The 19,206-nt window shown below is 41.8% G+C and overlaps 2 protein-coding genes and 1 long non-coding RNA gene across 6 annotated transcripts; 2 read left to right on the forward strand and 1 right to left on the reverse strand.

Annotated features, from left to right (window-relative positions):
• Positions 1 to 962: 962 nt before the first annotated feature.
• Positions 963 to 5,806, reverse strand: LOC306818216. The gene is made up of 3 exons (XR_013778147.1): positions 5,720 to 5,806; positions 5,012 to 5,144; positions 963 to 1,044 (listed from the first exon to the last, which is right to left on the reverse strand). It is a non-coding gene; the product is annotated as an uncharacterized lncRNA (long non-coding RNA).
• On the forward strand, positions 1,030 to 12,389 carry pah (phenylalanine hydroxylase). The gene is made up of 13 exons (XM_079335619.1): positions 1,030 to 1,153; positions 2,524 to 2,643; positions 5,752 to 5,935; positions 8,236 to 8,324; positions 8,800 to 8,867; positions 9,435 to 9,631; positions 10,104 to 10,239; positions 10,325 to 10,394; positions 10,543 to 10,599; positions 10,765 to 10,860; positions 11,317 to 11,450; positions 11,577 to 11,692; positions 11,869 to 12,389. Exons 1-13 carry the CDS (start codon positions 1,058 to 1,060, stop codon positions 11,910 to 11,912), a joined length of 1,407 nt encoding a protein of 468 aa, XP_079191745.1. The 5' UTR covers positions 1,030 to 1,057; the 3' UTR covers positions 11,913 to 12,389.
• An 867-nt stretch (positions 12,390 to 13,256) lies between these two features.
• Positions 13,257 to 17,775, forward strand: th2 (tyrosine hydroxylase 2). 4 transcript variants are annotated; one of them, XM_079335615.1, is made up of 12 exons: positions 13,257 to 13,596; positions 14,768 to 14,942; positions 15,089 to 15,177; positions 15,268 to 15,335; positions 15,423 to 15,473; positions 15,572 to 15,717; positions 15,960 to 16,095; positions 16,183 to 16,252; positions 16,343 to 16,399; positions 16,697 to 16,792; positions 16,879 to 17,012; positions 17,459 to 17,775. In XM_079335615.1, the coding sequence occupies exons 1-12, from the start codon at positions 13,366 to 13,368 to the stop codon at positions 17,622 to 17,624; spliced, it is 1,419 nt and encodes a 472-aa protein (XP_079191741.1). In that variant the 5' UTR covers positions 13,257 to 13,365; the 3' UTR covers positions 17,625 to 17,775. The 4 variants fall into 4 exon arrangements, with proteins under 4 accessions (XP_079191741.1, XP_079191739.1, XP_079191740.1 ...); XM_079335613.1 differs by having other exon boundaries at positions 15,089 to 15,335; XM_079335614.1 differs by having other exon boundaries at positions 16,183 to 16,399.
• Positions 17,776 to 19,206: the final 1,431 nt, after the last annotated feature.

Below are 19,206 nucleotides of genomic sequence, written 5' to 3' on the forward strand. Positions count from 1 at the left end.
TATTTTAACAGCATTCCTTTTTTTGTCTGAGTTCAAGTTTTTGTCCATAGACTACCTTCATGCTAATGGTTCAATAAACATGATAGAAGTTTCTGTAAAGACTTAAATAAATTGCCAACCTTTGTTATTCTGTAATATAGGTGAAAATTTCATTCCCCATCACTGTCTGGTTTTATGCTAGCAAGCTAACATTAGAGCTAACGAAACTTTTTGGCTTTTTTTTTTGACATGTATTGTAAGCAGACTATGTTTTAAACTTGTATTTGTTTAACAGTTAATAAAAATGTATTGTGCAAAATGTATGCTGCAAAATGTATATTACCATTTAGCTCGAATGCCCGTGTTTACGTGAGGACTTGCGGCTATTAGCAGACTATGGCTAATATGTTAGCATGCTAACATTAGCCTATTTAAATAGATATTTTTTATAACTTTAACCCCAAATTACTATTAAATCGAAGGTAGAGTCGTTTTGTTTATATTATTTTGTTTAATTCTCTAATATAATAGTTAACCCCATGTAGCCTATCATCAGCAAAATTAGCTTATTATTATATATTTCATATAGGCCTAATAATAATAATTCATATTATTGTATACAGTTTATACAGACTTACCTCTTCCTTTGTCCTTAAAATAATTTTTTGATGTATTTTTTCCATTCTTAATTTTTTTTTAATTTAATTTAATTTTGCACTGTGATTTTCTTCTGCTGTCTTGCGTTGCTGCGTTTTTTCTGGTTTAAGGTGATGTGTACCTGCTATACAGATAAAGAAAAGCATCTTTACTGCAGCGGTCATGGTTAAAACTCATCAAAAAAGGAAAAACCTGAACCCCCTCATCCAGTGGTTGACAACCAGAACCAGATGTGGCATTGTAGTTCTGTTTCACAACAACCGTCCCGTGACATACCGATGCTGAGGGGGGTGTGGTGTGACGTGGACCGCTGTTTGATCGGAGGGCTTTTAAAGACAGGAGCTGCTCGGACAAAGTCTGGTTACCAGAGTCCAGCACCTATTCTGCACACACACACAAGTTGTTCACCTGAAGAGAGAGGATGGACGCTGCTTACAAGAGGGTCAATGGAAACTATGGGCCGGAGGCAAAGACAGAGCCAGATGCAGAGACAGAGACAGGGGATCAAGGCACCAGGGTAAATCCTCAAAATGGGACTGCAAATTCTCTGTTTTTAAGTTTTAAACTCCTTTGCATTTGTGTTCTTGTTGTGTTTTTATTTGTTTAATATAAAAACATCAGCTAACCTGTTATCTAACATCATTGTAGACCAGTTTAAAGCAGGAGCACGTTATTGCAAAAAAAGCTTTGACATCTGCTCTCTCAAATCCTTCTTTTTAATGAAACAACAACAATGAAAGAGCCAGATGTAACCCAGCTAGAATATTCCAGGTGATGCAGCAGACAAAGCAGCAAACAGTTGTGAAGAGAGGGGGGGGACAGCTGATGTTACTGCAAAAAAGAACCATAATGTACTCTCATAACACAAATGGGTCTTGCAAAAAAAAAAAAAACCCCATCAGGTTATGGATTTATCTTGCACTATGTATCCAGGTATTTAGGCTGCAATAACACCTTGATCTTTCAAACACACTTTTGAGTAAAAATGCTAAATGTGACTCATACAGTAGGTAAGGGTTTACAGATCTGTGTATTTGGTGCCTGCCTTTGGCTTATGTCAGAGTTTAATCAAACATGCATGTGTTTCAGTTGTTTATTTGGCAAAATAAGCAATCTGAGGATGTGTCCATTGGTCGTGGAACAAATGAGGGTGCTTGTAAATTATTTTCTGAAATTTTACAATCAACTAACTATTCAATGTTTGAACAAATTAGGTTGCATAACATACTAAAGTACTTTTGGTTTTCATCTAAATTTTTGTGTTAAATGATTTAATTACTAAATAACTACGTGACTACATCTGTAACACATTCTGCTCCAGTGTGGCTCACATGCAGGGGGGGGTAGATTTGGGATGTGCTTTGCTCTTTATTCTGGATTGTTGTAAATCCTCTCATGTGTGGAGCATGTGGTCACACCAGCAGTGCTGCCGCAGAGGCCGAAAGGTTAAAGGTGTGAGGGGTTTGAGCTTTGAGATCAGACGCTGTGAATGCAGAAAGTCATGGCTTTCACTCCAGATTTTTTAGGTTGTTTTTTTTCTAACACATGCCTTTGCTGAAAGACATGCTCACAAAAAAAAAGAGGTCCAAACCTAAATCAACCCGCAATACAGCAATTAACTGTTAGCTTAGATTTACACATCCACTTTGCCTTAAAGTCTCAAATGAACAGATTTTGAGTTAAAAACATAAATCATCACATGGACCTTAAGGAGATCAACTATAAAAACGACTGCATGTATTACCCCTCCTCCTCTTTTATGGACTCCTGCAGTAACAGTAGCATAAGCTTCCCCCTGAGGCTCTGGCTTTTTGTCAAAACTAACAACAACATCTATAATCCACATTTCTAACCCTGTGCCGTTTCTTGAAATGTGTCTCTCCGCAGAAGAGAAGGGGATCCATGTACCTGGAGGAGGAGACCGACAACAAGTCAGAAGTGATCTCCTGCATCTTCTCCCTGAAAGAGGAGGTCGGAGCTTTAGCCAAGGGGCTCAGGCTCTTTGAGGTACACGTCTCGATAACACCCATCTTTATTTAAGACCATGTCATCAGCAGGATGCATCAAACACATTGATGCACAAGAGTTTGTGCGATGTACCAAAAAACACATCTTTAGGGGTTTGGCCAAGATTGATTGGATGTCCATGTATTGATCACCATTGTGTTCAAATCACAAATGTGAATGGAGTAATAGCGAAGAACTTGGAAAAAAAATGATAAAAGACAGAGAGAAATAAATGTTTAAATATAGTTGGAAAAGTTCACTCAAGAGCCAGTCGCCATTTAGCTTAGCTTAGCATAAAGAGTGAAAGCAGGGGGGAAACGGAAAGTGGAGTGGCCTTTAGAAAGTCCCTCCAACTTGCAGCACGTCTGTTTTTCACTAGTTTACACGGTTTTCAAAGATCTGGTTCACCATTTCAGCACAAAATTGTAGTTTCTGTTCAGGGCTCAGCAGGTCACGTAAATGATTGTCTCTGGAGTTTTTTGGACTAGTTTTCATGTTTGTGACCTGCTCTGACCCTTTAAAGCTGAAAACTAAACATTATCTTATCGCACATGTTTGTTGGATTAGTTATGTGCAAACATGACATGTGACTGTTTGATGCACTAACAACCCCCCCCCCCCCCCCCCCCCCCCCCACCGCATTTATCAATAATAATGAAATAACCAGACAACAGACTAACTTGATCTCTCACTTGCACTTAGAGAACAACAAAAAAAAACAGTTACAATATCAAAGAGACAGTACAGCAATTTAGTGTGGCACTTTGATAAAGTTGAATGGCTCTAAGTACAAAAGCAATTCCAACTTTCAGCAACAAGTCATTTTTAGTTTAATTTTGCTAAACTGCATGTTTATATTTGGCACAGTTGATTGGCATTAGCTGTTTTCACATTCTCGCTCCCAAAAATAAATTTTTCAGGCAGACTGCTCCTGAAATATCTCTGAGTAACTTGTTCACACGTGCACCTCGCATCGGGAGATTATCTCTGTTGGATAGGATGAAAAAAACAACCAAGCACGAAGTTATAAATTGTCTGTTAATGCAAAGCAAGATGAGATTTTTTTTTTTTTTTAATTTTTTTTTAAGCTAAGAGAAATGATTTCCCATTAGAGGATGAGAGGAATTATTTTTCCATCATGTGATTTTTTTTTTTTTTTTAATTCTCTTATCAATCAGTGCTGCCCGTGTGTACGTGACTGTGTGAAGGATTACATCGAACACTGACTGGCAGCCCTTCAATAGTTTAATATTCAACATGAGCAACATTACCAAAGTTCAAGTTTGCTCTTCCTGCATGCAAATCAGAGATAATTGTGCCCAGAACATTCTGCAGGAAAACGGGCCAAAAATGTGCAAAACATCCCAAATAAGATGTATTGGGAAAATTTTTCTTTGCATATATTTTAATTCTCAGGCATGTGCACACTCCTCTGGGGGTGGAGCAGTTGTGTTCTTATTGTAGTAGTAAACATCAGGATCCTCTTTGAACCTATGAGCTTGCACGTTCCCCATCCTCCCCCTGCTCCTCCCACCCACCCCACTCCTCTCCTATAAAACAGGTCAAACCATCCCCAAACCATTGACACTCCCCTTTCTGCCATATTACATACGCTGATTCTCCAAAAAAAAAAAAGCCTGAAGAGAACATGTTGCACTTCTTCCTAGTTGGATCCTTCATTTTCTGACAAATTGAAAAAAAAAAAAAGAAAAAAAAAAACAGCTTGCAAGAACCATGTGCTAACGTTTAGCCGCGCAGCCCTGGTGTTTATTCCAGGTTCATTTTCATCTTGCTTAATCTCCATTCTTTAGAAAGTTGCACACTATGACTGTGACACCGTTTATCCGCCTTTGAACGAAGTGCATGTGACACAACAGAGGGGTTATCATGTGACCATCCAGAGCTATGCGCCGACCCTGACCTCATAACGCAGGCAGTGCGGCAGCAGGGTGGACGTCGCCTGGCTTGCACAATGGAGCGCAGCTCTTAGGGGTACAACAATCTGACAAAATGACCCATGCCTCAAGCATGGTTTAGGATTTAGAGTTGGCTATGTTAAGCTGGACCAGGAGACTAAATGCACACATGTACAAGTCCGTCTTTTTTTTTTTTTGCAAAGAAACAGCTAAACAGATAATGTGACAATTCAAGCACATTTTTTTACCTTTTAAATTAATACTACTAAACATTTAAGGACATGTAAATAGATTCAAATTATCAGGTGATATTTTTGATCTTTTTTTGGGTCATTTTTGCCTTTGATAAACTCAGACCAACAGAACCTGATCTGAGCTGCTGTTGGTCATGATAGCGGACAGACAAAAGCACAACAACAAAAGGAAGTCATCTTCATTTTTATCATGCCAACCTGGTCATTCCTGTAGTCATCCTGCGGGGATGCAGGCCCCCACAGCCTTTAAAGAAAGCTGTTATATGTACAATGGGATCCAGATGGGAGAAAACGTGAGGCCCTGCTGCTCACACCCTCCTCTTCACTGGGCCTATGGTAGACAGAGAACAACATACACCCCCAGTGTTACATGCATAAAAAACACATTCTTGAATGTGAGCCTCTCTGCATTTTGAACATTAGACCATGGTGCTGAATTGCATCCAATTAGGTTTGGAAACATCCCAAAAGCCTCGTGTTCATGCTGCAGAATGAGGAAGAGCGAAATGTTGGCTGTGAAGGGTGATTTATGCCACACGTCATTTGACGATTTTACATCTAACGAGTACAATATGTCCTGAATTTTTCACATTTTTCTGGGTCAGTGTCAATATGCAGAAGAAGAAAGTCAGCTCTTTCTGACCTAAGAGCGTGATGGCATATCTGCTGAATTGTCATCGACATGATGGCAACACACCGCCCTCTGGTGGAGAAACAAAGTCAGTGCTGCAGCAAAAAAACATTCACTGTCGTGCATTACATCAATGATGATTCTGCTCCTTCTTTTTTATGAGAAACTTTCTCATCACAAAATGGAAAATGTAATAATATAAGACACCAAAACATGAGAGAGCAGCTTTTAAAAAAGAAAAACTACACAAGGCTCATCGTAGGTCTCACCGTCACCTCTCACTTGTCTTTGTTTCTGTGGATGACAGGAGAAGGGCATCAACCTCACACACATCGAGTCCCGTCCGTCGCGTATGAACAAAGAACAGTACGAGTTCTTCATCAGCGTGGACTCGTCCTGCTCCCAGGCCCTGGATGAAGTCATCGACAGCCTCCGCACGCAAATCAGCGGCAGTGTGCACGAGCTATCACGCAACAAAGAGAAGGACACAGGTTAGTGATTGGGGCGAGAGGATCTCAACTCAACAAAAGACATCCAATCAAAAATGGCACGTTACGTAACATCCATGTTTCTACAAGACATACAAAGATTTTAATATATCACCCATGTTGATGATTACCTTCTCGTTTGGAATGAGAGTAAAAGTCAGGAATCACCAAAGTCGAACCTGTGCTGCAAAGGTAGAAAGATCGTTCAACCTTCTGAGAAAGAAAAACCAAAGTGTGTTGGGTTTATCTTCTGGGAAACATGGAAATCTGTTAGTTATGGATCCTGCAGTTTCGAGTAAATTCATTAAAATACTGCTAATATCAACGTCATTAAGGGACTGGAGGACACTTCTAGGAACCACTTCAGTTAATATGGTTCAGTCCTCCGGAGATCAAGAACTACTTCATCACATTTTGTTCAACTTAAGGCTGAACATGTGGAGATAGTTTGTTAGTTCGATGCGTCTTTAAACCTTCTGCGAGTGATAAACAAGAAGTCAGAGGATGACCAAAGTTTTCAGGACTAATATGAACCAAACTTGATGACAGTCCGTGCGGTCGTTTTCAAGGCAATTCACTGCAAACGACAAACGTCAATGCAACAAAGGTCACAGTGAGGGGCTTAAACTTAACCTTCAAGCAACCATCAATATCTGGCTGTATGAATGGAAGTCCATAGATGGCTCCAGTCAGATTCCATCCCTGGAGCTTCACAGTCAGGGAGTCTAAAATAAATGGAATAAAATAGAAATGATTACTTGTGAAACGGTCCATTTATCAACCAAAGTGTTGGGTGGCGCTGCCCGACCTTCCAGTCAGACATGGGTAAGAGACAGCCAGAGTCGCCAATGAGACTGATGGCCCATGGCCCAAATGTCGACCCCTTTATTAGTTGTTTCCAGAATGACATTAGTTTAGCTACTGAGGACCAACAGGCACGGCGGGAACAGAGGAACTCTCTGTCCAGGAACACGGAGAACGAGGACACGCCTGGTCATGGCAGGCAGACAGACAGGGCCACCATGGATCCTCCTTTAACCTCTGCGTAGACTCTGCGGTCTGCCGGTCAGGGTCAAGTGGACGAGGGGATATATACGGCCTGTTTGGAGACTGCCTGTTTATAGAGGAGCCTGGCAGGGACTTATTGTCGCGGCGTCGAGCCTCAGGGTGGACCACACTGCACAAATGCAGATTGATGATTGGGCCCCAGTGTTTTCCAGTGCCATAAATCCACATGAACAAGCAGATGACCCGTGATTGGTGCTCTGCTGAGTGTCAAAATGCCACGGCACCAGAAAAAAATCCTACGGGCAAAACATTATCTACATTACCAACATCAATACCAATTTGCCCTGTACTCATTTATATCTGTGAAGAACCGCAACGTGTCCGACTAATAGCCCCAAAATCAAAATAATGCTGCCATTTCAAACAGAGTGAGGTCATTTATTGTCACTTGGACATCACTATAAATAATCAGACTTTGAAATATCGATCACAATTGTTATAGCTAGCCTGGTAAGTTCACTAAAATGACGTTTTTTTTGTTTTATTTGAAATCAAAAAGTGAGAAAGTTCCTTCCTTAATTTGAAACCGACTCAATCTGCTGATCCAACTTTAGATGTTTGCCTTTGTTGATGAACAGAAGGCCACTGTGGTGAAAACTGAAAAACTCTGATTTAAAATGTGATCAGAATTATAGCTCTGTCAAAGGATTTTGATCTCATGACCCTTTTTTTTTCTGAGGGTGGATTTATTTATGTTTAGGGTTATGGCGTTAGCTTAGCATTAGTTTTCGGAGGTAATCATTGGCTGTTCCCAGTCACACAATTACAACTTGTGACTGGTTTGGAAGGTTCATTCAAGTCATCAGATTTGTTCTGCTTTCTTTTGTTTGTTTTATGCACTTTACGGTTCTCACACCATTATAGTGATGCATTAGCGCCACCAAGTGGACTGGAGTGGAACAACGAGAGTGGTAGACATTTGGGCTCAATAAACAAATACATGGCTACAGTTCAGGTGTTTCATTGAAGAGAACGGGATCATTTGCCAACAAACTGCATTTAAATAAAACTGAAATTTTATTTTATTTTTATTTTTACATTTTTTCAGTTGACTTCAATTCTACAAGATAAAATAAATAAAGTGACTGGAGTGTTTACTCATGTCATTCAAAATTATCCTGAATGTCTATGCCGTCTTAGCTCCAGGCTGTATTTACCCTGAATTGATTTGCTCTATTTACATGTTGAATAAAAACATGCATTATGAGAGTTTAATAACCGTTATTATTCCGCAGTGCCATGGTTCCCTAATGACATCCAGGACTTGGACCGTTTTGCCAACCAGATCCTCAGTTACGGCTCCGAGCTGGACTCTGATCACCCGGTAAGGACTGACTCATCCATCACTGTCTGTGTGCCGCATCCTGCCTCTTCGTGCATGTGTGTGAATAGGTGTCCACTCACGCCCCCACATGTCTTATGAAAGCCGGGCTGCGGAGATGACAGGCTGCACTCTGCTGTCTATTCTAATGGAAACTATGTAGACACACAAATTGATGTCATTGCTTTAATTGAGCCCCTATAATTATAGATAATTGCTCCCTTTTGCCACCGCCATTAAAGCAAAATGTATTCATCCTAATCTGAAAAACACTCTACAAAGGCTTCATTTGAATATGATTATTTTCGAGCTCTTATTACAGACGGAGTGCATAATGCTGTCAAAGGCCACAGGGTTGAGCCTTAGCAGAGGATTTCCACTCTTTGATTTAGCTGTGAGTGGCCAGACTGCGATCATGAGATCTAACAGGGCTTTCCTTTGTGTGCGTGTGTGTGTGTGTGTGTGTGTGTGTGTTTAGGGCTTTACAGATCCAGTGTACAGAGCTCGCAGGAAGGAGTTCGCTGACATCGCCTACAACTACAGACAGTAACTACTTCTATATATTTTTTTTTTTTATTTTTTTTTTTGTGTTTTTCTAGTCGGTGAAAAATCGATTTGTCAGAATATTTTTAATATCTGGTCGGTTATTCCAAAACTATAACAAAAAATCCAGACGAATAACAGGCAGTGTGTGGTGGATTTAAAGGTCCTTGGTTTGTGTTTGAACAAAAGGGTTTTTATTAACAGGCACTACAAAAGACCTCCAAACTGAGAGAAATCCTCACCGACTCGGTCCGGATTGAGATATCTGTGTCATGAGATACGAACGTGTTATAACCACTGTAAGAGCTCTGTGGATGAGCATCACATCAACACGATGTCTGTATACTGTAGCAGTGTTTGTCTCTGCTGGTCCTGGGTCAGGAAACAGTCCTAAAGTCTGTTGTACTTCAGTGAATTTCGAGCACATCCAGACTGAGAAGGATTCAAACTCGTTCCCTGGAAGACATCCACAGTTTGTTTTACACGCTGTTCTCCGCAGAGCCTGGACGATTATCGACTGTATTGGTCTGATATTATTTCAGATCATAATGTTTGACGTCTCTGTCCCAGTGGCCAGGTCATCCCTCGAGTGGAGTACACAGAGGAGGAGAAGGCCACATGGGGCAAAGTGTTCAAGGAGCTGAAGACTCTGTACCCGACTCACGCCTGCCGCGAACACAACCGCGTTTTCCCCCTGCTGGAGAAGTACTGCGGCTACAGACAGGACAACGTCCCCCAGCTGGAGGACGTCTCCCGCTTCCTGCAGTGTAAGACGGGATGTACCCGGGGTGACATGACCTATTAATGCATTCAAGCTCAAGTCCAGGGTGCAACGACTCAGAACTCCTTTGGCCTATTAAAACTCTAATGTGATGTTTCTTTGATCCTACTTTTCCCCAAAAAGCTGAACGGTGAAAACTTTAGTCTGACCTTAAATGTTAACATCAAACAAACTATGATGATGTTTTTAATGTGGGTGAAAATAGCATGAAATTCTACTTTCATGCTATTTTCACCCACATGAAAGACATCATAAGCTAACAGAAGCTAACAGAAGCTAACTCAAAGAAAGGGCTTTCAAGTCACAGCTAATGTCTGAGCTAGCTACTATCTAGCCTTCTGTTATTTTGGAGGGAAAACATCAACACTGCATTTACCTGAGAGAAACAAAACATCCTATTCCTCCCTCCTTCTCTTCCCATCACTCACCTCTGTCATCCCTCCGTGTCTCTCCTCCAGCGTGTACGGGCTTCCGGCTTCGCCCCGTCGCCGGCCTGCTCTCGTCCAGGGACTTCCTGGCTGGACTCGCCTTCCGCGTTTTCCATTCCACGCAGTACATTCGTCACGGCTCCAGGCCCACGTACACCCCTGAGCCGTGAGCATCTAAACTCAGCTTCATAAATCGACTGTAAATGTGTCATTTAAATGACGTTAAAGACTTATTTTAACTTCTGACGCAGTGACATCTGCCACGAGCTCCTGGGACACGTTCCTCTGTTTGCTGACCCGAGCTTTGCCCAGTTCTCACAGGTAACCGAAATAAACATTTTCTTCTATTTCTGTGTCCGTGTTGACGCTTACTTTTTCTGTGAATTGTTGACTTTGAATCTGTGTAGGTTATGCTACTGTGTAACTTTAGTGTTTTCTGGTATTGATGCTTTGACTGTATCCCTTTTAGGAAATCGGTCTGGCCTCCCTCGGTGCCCCTGATGGGTACATTGAGAAACTTGCTACTGTGAGTACTTAGTATTTAAAGAGGAAACAAACAGCAACACACAGTTACTAAAGCTGCTCTTTAAATTGGGATTTTTTTCCTCACGTGCATCTTTTCTCGTTGGTGTCACTTCTTGCATGCGGTTTGGTTCTTAGTGTCCTGAGTCTGTCTGTCGTGTTTCCTCAGGTGTACTGGTTCACCGTGGAGTTCGGTCTGTGTAAGCAGGGCTCGGAGATCAAAGCTTACGGAGCCGGCTTGCTTTCATCGTTCGGAGAGCTGCAGGTAAGAGGAGGAAGGGGAGAGAGAGAGAGAGAGAGAGAGAGAGAGAGAGAGAGAGAGGGTTATGTCTCTGTCAGCAAACATGGCCCCCAAACATTGAGATCCCCCTCTGTGTTATTACAACACATTCACCTTGTTGTAAAACAGCGGTGGTGCAGGCAGTGGGTTAGTGGTCCACTCAGAATTGATCTGTGTCACTGGGGGAGTCGGCCCGCCTGCCCTCCTGCAGGGTTCGGGGTAAACTGGTTCAGTTGGTAAGTGGGGGCAGACAGAGGACGAGCAGCCTGCTAATCGAGGTCAGAGTTACATCAGCAGAGGATGTGCACTCTGCCAGGTCACATCCCTGAATCATGCTGCACTTCCTGCTTACTGATGGGAATAGAGACAGTCATTGAGGAAACACAAAGAGCAGAAAATTAAGGTTAAATGGGCACTTTTTTTTTTTTTTTTCCTTTTCAGTACTGCTTGACAGACAAGCCGCAGGTCTTCTCTTTCGACCCAGACAAGACCAGCCTCCAGAAATACCCAATCACAGAGTACCAGCCGGTTTACTTTGTGGCTGAGAGCTTTGAGGACGCCAAGGAGAAAGTGAGGTAAGGAAAGAGTAACAGCATCCCTTCCTTTAAACACAAATACAGTTTTTTTTTTGTCGCATCAAAAAAAAAAAAAAAAAAAAAAAAAAAAAACGTGTGTAACATCGACGTCTGTCGTGTGTGCAGGAAATTTGCAGGCACCATCCCCAGGCCTTTCACGGTGCGCTACAATCCCTACACCCAGAGCATCGAAGTGCTGGACAACACCCAGCAGCTCAGCAACCTGGCTGACAGCATCAGCAGTACGCGTCACCCTCCTACGTTCAGCCAGGGACTAAATGACAGGGCTATTTTTATCTTATCGCTGGTTTATGACATTTAGGCTAGAATGACACAAAATTCCCAGCGACTGTGATTCATAAAAAATAGGAATTCACACTGATACTGAATGTGTTTATTTGTGTTTGATTTATTTCAGGTGAAATGGGGAAACTGTGCGAAGCCTTAAAGAAACTGGAGTAACGGCAGCAGCGAATCTCTCCTGTTCTTCAGTCATCCAGGACACCGACTCGGCATGCTTCCAAACCGTCTTTTCTTTGTAATAAAACATTTACACACGTCACATATTGACAATATTACTCTGATCTAATTAGTCCTTTAGTTTAGGGGAAACATAGTAGCCTGTTACTTTATGTACAATAATAAGAAATGTGTCTGTAGCAGCTAAGTAATATCAAAACTATGATAGTATAAATGTTACTGAAGAAGTGCTTTTGAAATGAATGTTTGCTCAATCTGCTGAATGAATTAAATGTGTGAATATCAAGTGTTGCTCCTTATATGGTGCAGAGCAGCTGAAAACAACCAAATTTTTTTTAGCACGTTTCCAACATAAAGACACGTCAAGAGATAATTTTGTCACTAACTTTCATATTCCTTAATGTAGTGTTTTGTTTATGCATGAAATGTTGTAATAAAAAAAAAAAGATGTTTCCCTCATTTTTTCTTTGTGTCGTCAATTCTTCATCTGCTGCCCTCTCTGACTGTTTGGGGCTCAATTTTAATTTATTATGGTTTTCATCAGAGAGATGCGTTTCTTGAAGTAAACGTATGTTTGCTTTTAGATTAGTTCAGTGATTGAGTATCTTTCATTTTTTTTGCCCGAGAACCAATCCCACGAATGTTCCCAGACACAAACTTTAGTGACATTTTAAAAAAGGTGTTTCTCTGTGTGCGTGTGTAAACGTGTGTGAGTATATATGCCAGCCATATGTAGGTTAGGAAGTACCTGCTGATAAGAGACATAGAACATAGAGAAACAAACAAATACTGATAGAGACAAAAAAAAAAGTGTGTAAAAACAATGAGAAAGAACAAAACAGTAAATGCCAGGTAGCGTTGGTGCGTATCAGGGCACATACTGGTGGCTGTAATAAGACATGAGTGCAATAATAAATAAAAGACATTCAACTTGTGTCATCAAATGAGTGTAAGGGGAAAGAGGTAAGTTTAGGCTGTGTGTGTGTGCTGTATGTGTATATGTGTGTATGTGCATCTAACTAATGAGCAGAGAGAGCAGAGGAGCGTTTATGACGAGGGTTAGAAAAGCCAGGGGGGGATGTTTATGTCGCGATATATCTGTCCATCTATGTAAAGTTTGTCCACGGAGATGATTGCCTTTTTTCCTTGAAGCATCTTTATATATATATATATATATATATATATATATATATATTTAGCGACGATGGGACTCGGACGATCGGCAAGTGTCTTTTTTTCTTCCCCACACGGTGAACTCACAGGAACCTTTCATGACGCACAACAGGCCCCCTAAAAAAAACGTGCTGTGTGCGTAACTCATCTCCATGAGCCCCTCATATGACAGACTATATAAACCTGTGCTGAGGTGAGGATGACACACTTTCACAGTCTGTGACACCGTTGACCCCCCCCCCCCCCCTCCAGCTTTGCACTCATGAAGACGGACAGCTCGGTGCAGGTGGCTCCGTTCAGCGGGAGGAAGCAGAGTCTGATCGAGGATGCGCGGCGGGAGCGCAGCGGCGGCTCCTCGGGCTCCCCGGGGCCCTCCCGGTACGGAGACGGCTTCGTGTTCGAGGAGAAGCAAGGCAGGGTCACCGTCAACGTCCTGTTCTCACTCAGTAATGAGAAAAACGCAGGATTCTTCAAGACCGGGAAAATATTCGAGGTAATAGCCATAGAATATATATTTTTTAAATGATGCTTCATTTAACTCAGGTCTGCTGCCTTTTTTGTTGTGTTTAGGTTTTCATTAAAATCAAAATACAATGACCAGAAAAAGTAATGTGTCCTAATATTATGATTGAGGAAGTTAAATTAATGAGTTTTTCTTTCTTTTCTTTAGTCATTGTGATTATAGTTATGTTATATGTTATTTTCAGCTTATTGTCGCTCTTTTCTTCTGTATGTATTTGGAGGCTGTGCAAACGCCAAGAAAGTAAAAAAAATGTGAGAACACACACACACCCAAAAAAGAAAAAAATAATTGGAGAAGGGATAAAGAGCCAGCATGGAGTATTTAAAGTGGTTGAGTTAAATCAACCTTTAGCAGCTTGAAGGTTTAAGGGCTTCTGGACATGATGAACCGTTTTCATAATTGAATCTGAATTTGAACACGTTTTCATTACTTTGATTTTTTTGTATCAAGCTCTTAACTTTCGACATGCTTTAATTCTTGTTGTGTTACTCAGTATTATTAAAACTGAACTTTAACTTCTGAGTATCATCCAGTGCAGCAACTTCATTGTTATTCATCGTTATTTACTTATTAACTGATACATCCTTTGTTAAAAAGAGAAACTCTGCTTGTATATTTTTTGGACCCCAAGGTTGTGTCAGCAGATGTTTGTTGTCTGAATTGCAGTAAAGGAAAAAAAAAAATAATAATCAGCTACTCGACACTTTTAGAAGCTGAATTTGGCATCAGTCGGAGAAAATTCAACAAATTAATCATTTTAATCTTTAACTTCAAATGTCTGCTGACCATGGCTTCATATTTATAACAAATATTCTATAAGGTTGTGAATATTTGAATTATGGCTTTGTTTTAAAGAATGGGGGGTCTCAAAAAGGAAACACCTGTTTTTAATTTAGTTTAATTGTGTTAATCTTCTGGTTCTAATTTGAGATTTAAATCACATATTTTATGTTTAGATTTTCCATTTTGTCTCAAAGATAAGATGCAGAAAATGCATCACTGCCAGCCTCCTCTCATTATAGTCGAGGTGTTTACTCGGACAGCGCACTGACTCCTTCCTTGTTTCCTAATTCCTACCAACCTTGAATTTCCTTCGGGATCAATAATGTATCTATCTATCTATCTATCTCTATCTAATCAGACGTTTGAGGCCAAACTTCTCCACATTGAAAGTCGAGCGGGGAGGAAGTCAAAGAACAGCACGACGGACCTGGAGTTCTTCATGAAGTGTGAAGTCAACAATTCAGACCTCGACGTCTTCATCAACTCACTGAAGAGGGTGGCCGAGGACGTCCGCTCGATTCCTGATGAAAAAGGCAACTACTTGATTTCATTATTACACCTCTAGCTGTACTGCTCGGGGCCCTTTGAAATCACTTACAATCACTTACAACACACATTGATTAAATGCATCCAGGCCCTTTACAAAAGCACTAATTCATCATGTTTGCTCCCGTCACAGCTCCCTGGTTCCCCCGACAGATAAAAGACCTCGACAGATGCAACTTGTTAATCACCAAATTTGATCCGGACATGGACGAAGAGCATCCGGTGAGTGCTCGCATACCAACAGCAGAAAACAGACTTCAGCTTTTTAGGAAGTACAGCATCCTCACAGTAACTAAACATGTTTTTCTGCAGGGATACAGCGACCCTGAATACAGAAAAAGACGAGCTTTCATCTCCGAGCTTGCCTTCACGTACAAACAGTGAGTCAGATGTTGGAACCTTAGAAGCACAAAATCTCATTTAAAAAAAACTCTCTCATATTTATGTTGTTGTTTTTTTGGACGCAGGGGCGACCCTTTGCCCACTGTGGAGTACACAGCAGAGGAAACATCCACATGGTGAGCATGAACTCAACACAGCCGTATACTGATGCAGATGCACAGTGGAGGATGGATGAGAGTGCAATGATGTGGTGTTGTTTGTGTTTAAAAAAAAGGAGGGCTGTGTATCGACAGCTGAGGAGTATTTACCCCAGCCTGGCCTGCAGGCAGTTTCTGGACGGTCTGCAGCAGCTGGAGAAGGAGTGTGGCTACGGAGACGACCGCATCCCTCAGCTCAGGGAGGTTTCTGCTTTCCTGAAAGGTGACTATGACACAGAAAAAGCTTCATGCAAGGTGTAATGGTTTGTCAAGAGACGCCTCCAAAGTCCCCTGCAGTAACAGATGGGTGACGTCACTCAGGCTTTGTCCATTAATATATTAGCATGCTACGATTAAAACTTCTTTTTAGTGACATTTAGCATCTAGCGTCTGTTAGCTCTTTTTCCTTTAAGTGTTCTTTCCCCGTGTAATGACAGTTTTTTCTCTCCGCTCTGCTCGTTTCAGAGAAAACGGGTTTCCAGCTGCGTCCTGTCGCCGGCCTCCTGTCAGCCAGAGACTTCCTCTACAGCTTGGCCTTCAGGGTGTTTCAGTGCACGCAGTACATCCGTCACGCCTCTGCGCCCATGCACTCACCTGAGCCGTGAGTCAGCGTTTATGAGTCCTCATTTTTAATTCAGTCTTGTACGCTTTGTATTCTTTATTAACTCTGTTTGATCTGCTCTGACAGAGACTGCTGTCACGAGCTGCTCGGACATATTCCCATGCTGGCAGACAAAGAATTTGCACAATTTTCCCAGGTACAAAATGTACAGCACACTAAACAATATGATCTTAACATCTTCTGTTGTTTCTTACCTTTAACGACGATTTCTCCAAAACAATTTCAGGAGATTGGACTTGCGTCTCTTGGAGCGTCAGACGAAGACATCGAGAAACTGTCAACAGTAGGTTTATTAAGTTTATTAAAATGTAAAGGTAATGACATGGGTAATTATTACATAGTCTAACCTTGTTTATAAAAAAAATTAAGCTGAAAAAAAAAAACATTTCACAATGTCGCATCAAATATGAAATTTTAGGGAATATATCAATTGGGAAGATCAATCTATTTCTGTTTATGGGAAACACACGCTCAAAGACAGCTCTTTAGTGCCATCTAGTGGTCCACATATATGCCTGCACATTATTTAAACCCTGTGTAATAGAAACAGTCTGTTCATCAGCCTTTCTTGTTGTTTTAGTTGTATTGGTTCACGGTGGAGTTCGGCCTCTGTAAGCAGAACGGAGCGGTGAAAGCGTACGGCGCTGGACTCCTGTCGTCTTACGGAGAGCTCGTTGTGAGTGCATTCTCTATGAATCATAATCCACCGGGTGAACTCTTCATCAGCTGTTTGTCCTGACAGTGTCTGACCTGTCCTTCCAGTACGCTCTGTCCAACGAGCCCGAGTACAAACCGTTTAACCCCGAGGAGACGGCGGTGCAGCCGTACCAGGACCAGACCTACCAGCCCGTCTACTTTGTGTCCGAGAGCTTTGACGACGCAAAGACTAAGATGAGGTATGCACGTTTGACTTCTTCATGAGTATGTGCAGTCAGCTTTGGCTGCTGAAGAGAAAACTTATTTGTTAGGATTTTATTCGATCTTCCTCGTGCAAAATGTGTGAATGGGAACATAAAATCACCAATAACCTGGTTACCGTCTGAAGTCGAACGCTTGACATCATTTTCTGTCAATTGTTTTCTGGTCCTGAAGATAATTTGTTTTAGTTCAAAGATTGTAAAAAAGCATCTGTACAATTAAGGTTGTTACAGGAAGTAGTAAAAAATTATGAGACGTCTGAGGTAACTTGACACAATAATGTTTCAACACATTCACGAGTAGTTTTCACTGATTAGTGCTGAAGTATTATTTGGTGGCCTTACACAGTATTCAGTACTATACTTTTCTCCCCGCCTTATCAAAGAATCTCTAAATCCTCTGTAATGTGCTTTCCCTTCAACAGGAGGTTCTCTGCAACAATCAAGCGCCCCTTCACAGTTCGCTACGAGCCCTTTACCTGCAGCGTGGAGGTCCTGGATCAGCCCAGCAAGATCCAGAACGCTTTGAGCCGGATGAGAGAAGACCTGAAGACCCTGCACGGCGCCTTGGAGAAGCTGAGTGCATCCTAAGAGCAGAATATTCCCTGCAGAGACGAGAGAGTTGGGAGCGAATGGATGGAGAGATGAACATTTGGCCCTGTGCAAACTGTGTATGAGCTTAAAAAAAACGACATAAGTAGTCATGTTCGTGATGTTCTACAAGGCCATCTGTGTGCGTCTGTGTGTTTAATGCATTATGTAAAAAGAAATAAATGTTTATTTTCATGAAGAAAAAAAAATGTTGGTGTTGTGAGTTCGAGAAAAGATTTTTTTTAAAAAAGGTGCTGAAGCAGGAGGGGAAAAAAACAACAAGAGCGAACCACTACAATACAGGCCATGTTCAAGATTTTAATTCCAAACCAACTATTTCCATGTGGAAAATTCATGTAAGCCATTTATCATTGTGTATTGGTAAGGCAAAAGGAAGGAGTTAATTACGAATGATTTAAGTATCATGTTCCCTCAGATGGTCAAGGCTAAAGCCAGCGCTGACGTCCAGCTCTTGTGTGGCGAGGCCAGGTCAGCAAGACCTCACACTCGACCACATCACGGTCCGCAAAAGCTGAACTGTTGACAGACACTCTTCTCTCTTTATTTCTCTTTCTCCGCTCGGCTGGAGAATTCGGCCTTTGGGGTTTTTTTGAAAGGCGTCCAGCGTTTTGATCTCCGCGCTGGCGACAAAGCGTATCAGAGTCGCTCACGTCAAACCCTCCCGACTGCAAGGCTCATAAAACATCACCGCCGTCGAAACCATGACTGGCAAATCCCCCCCATGCATCGGCCACCTTGTGTTTGGAAACTTTCCCTTCCCATAATTCCACTGCACAGTAAATCAAGCCCTGCGAAGGCCTCTCCCAAGGAAACCCCAGAGTTGTTGGAGTTTAAAAAAAAAAGGGAGAAAAGATACAGCAAGTGGAGAGAAAGAGTTTGAAAGAGTGTGCAGGGACACACACATGCTCGTTCCTCCTCCAAGCAAAAGTCAAACACTTTATAATTTCTTGTATCTTGTCCCACATCCAGCGCCCTCAAATCCTCAAATCCTTGCGAAACCGCGGCCAGAATCCGAATCCACCGAGAGCCAAACAAAAGCGGGTTGCCGCAGTGATGGGGGCAACCAGGATCCAGCTTGAGTATTCGCCGCAAATCCCAAACGCTGTATCATCCTGACTCCAACCATAAGTGTTTCCTTCATTGATGTCATGGTTTACCCATTCCTACGCTGGCTTGTTTGCCTCTTCGAGGATTTTGAAACAAGGTCACAAAGTTCACTTTGTCCTCAGGCCGGAGAACTCGAACAGATAAACACAGAAGATGTGGGGATTTAAGAGCTGATAAAGAGCAAATGGATTTCTTAACAGTTAACAAATTGTCTCGCAATGCTTCATAGATCAGACGTGAGAAATTAAAAAGACAGTTTAACTCTCTGGAATAGGCAAGAAATGGCACGCCAAACTAGCCCTGTCCAAAGTGAAGCTATCTGTATACAACCCCCCCCCCCGAAAAGCACATCATAGCTCTTTCTTAAAACCCGCCTCAGCTCCAGCTCTCAGACTGTCGCTAGGTTGACTGGAAGTTTGGCTGAGACAGGATTTCAAACATGGCGGCACCCGAT

This window comes from Symphodus melops (assembly GCF_947650265.1).
Source record: "Symphodus melops genome assembly, chromosome: 22".
In the NCBI taxonomy this organism is placed as follows: Eukaryota; Metazoa; Chordata; class Actinopteri; order Labriformes; family Labridae; genus Symphodus; species Symphodus melops.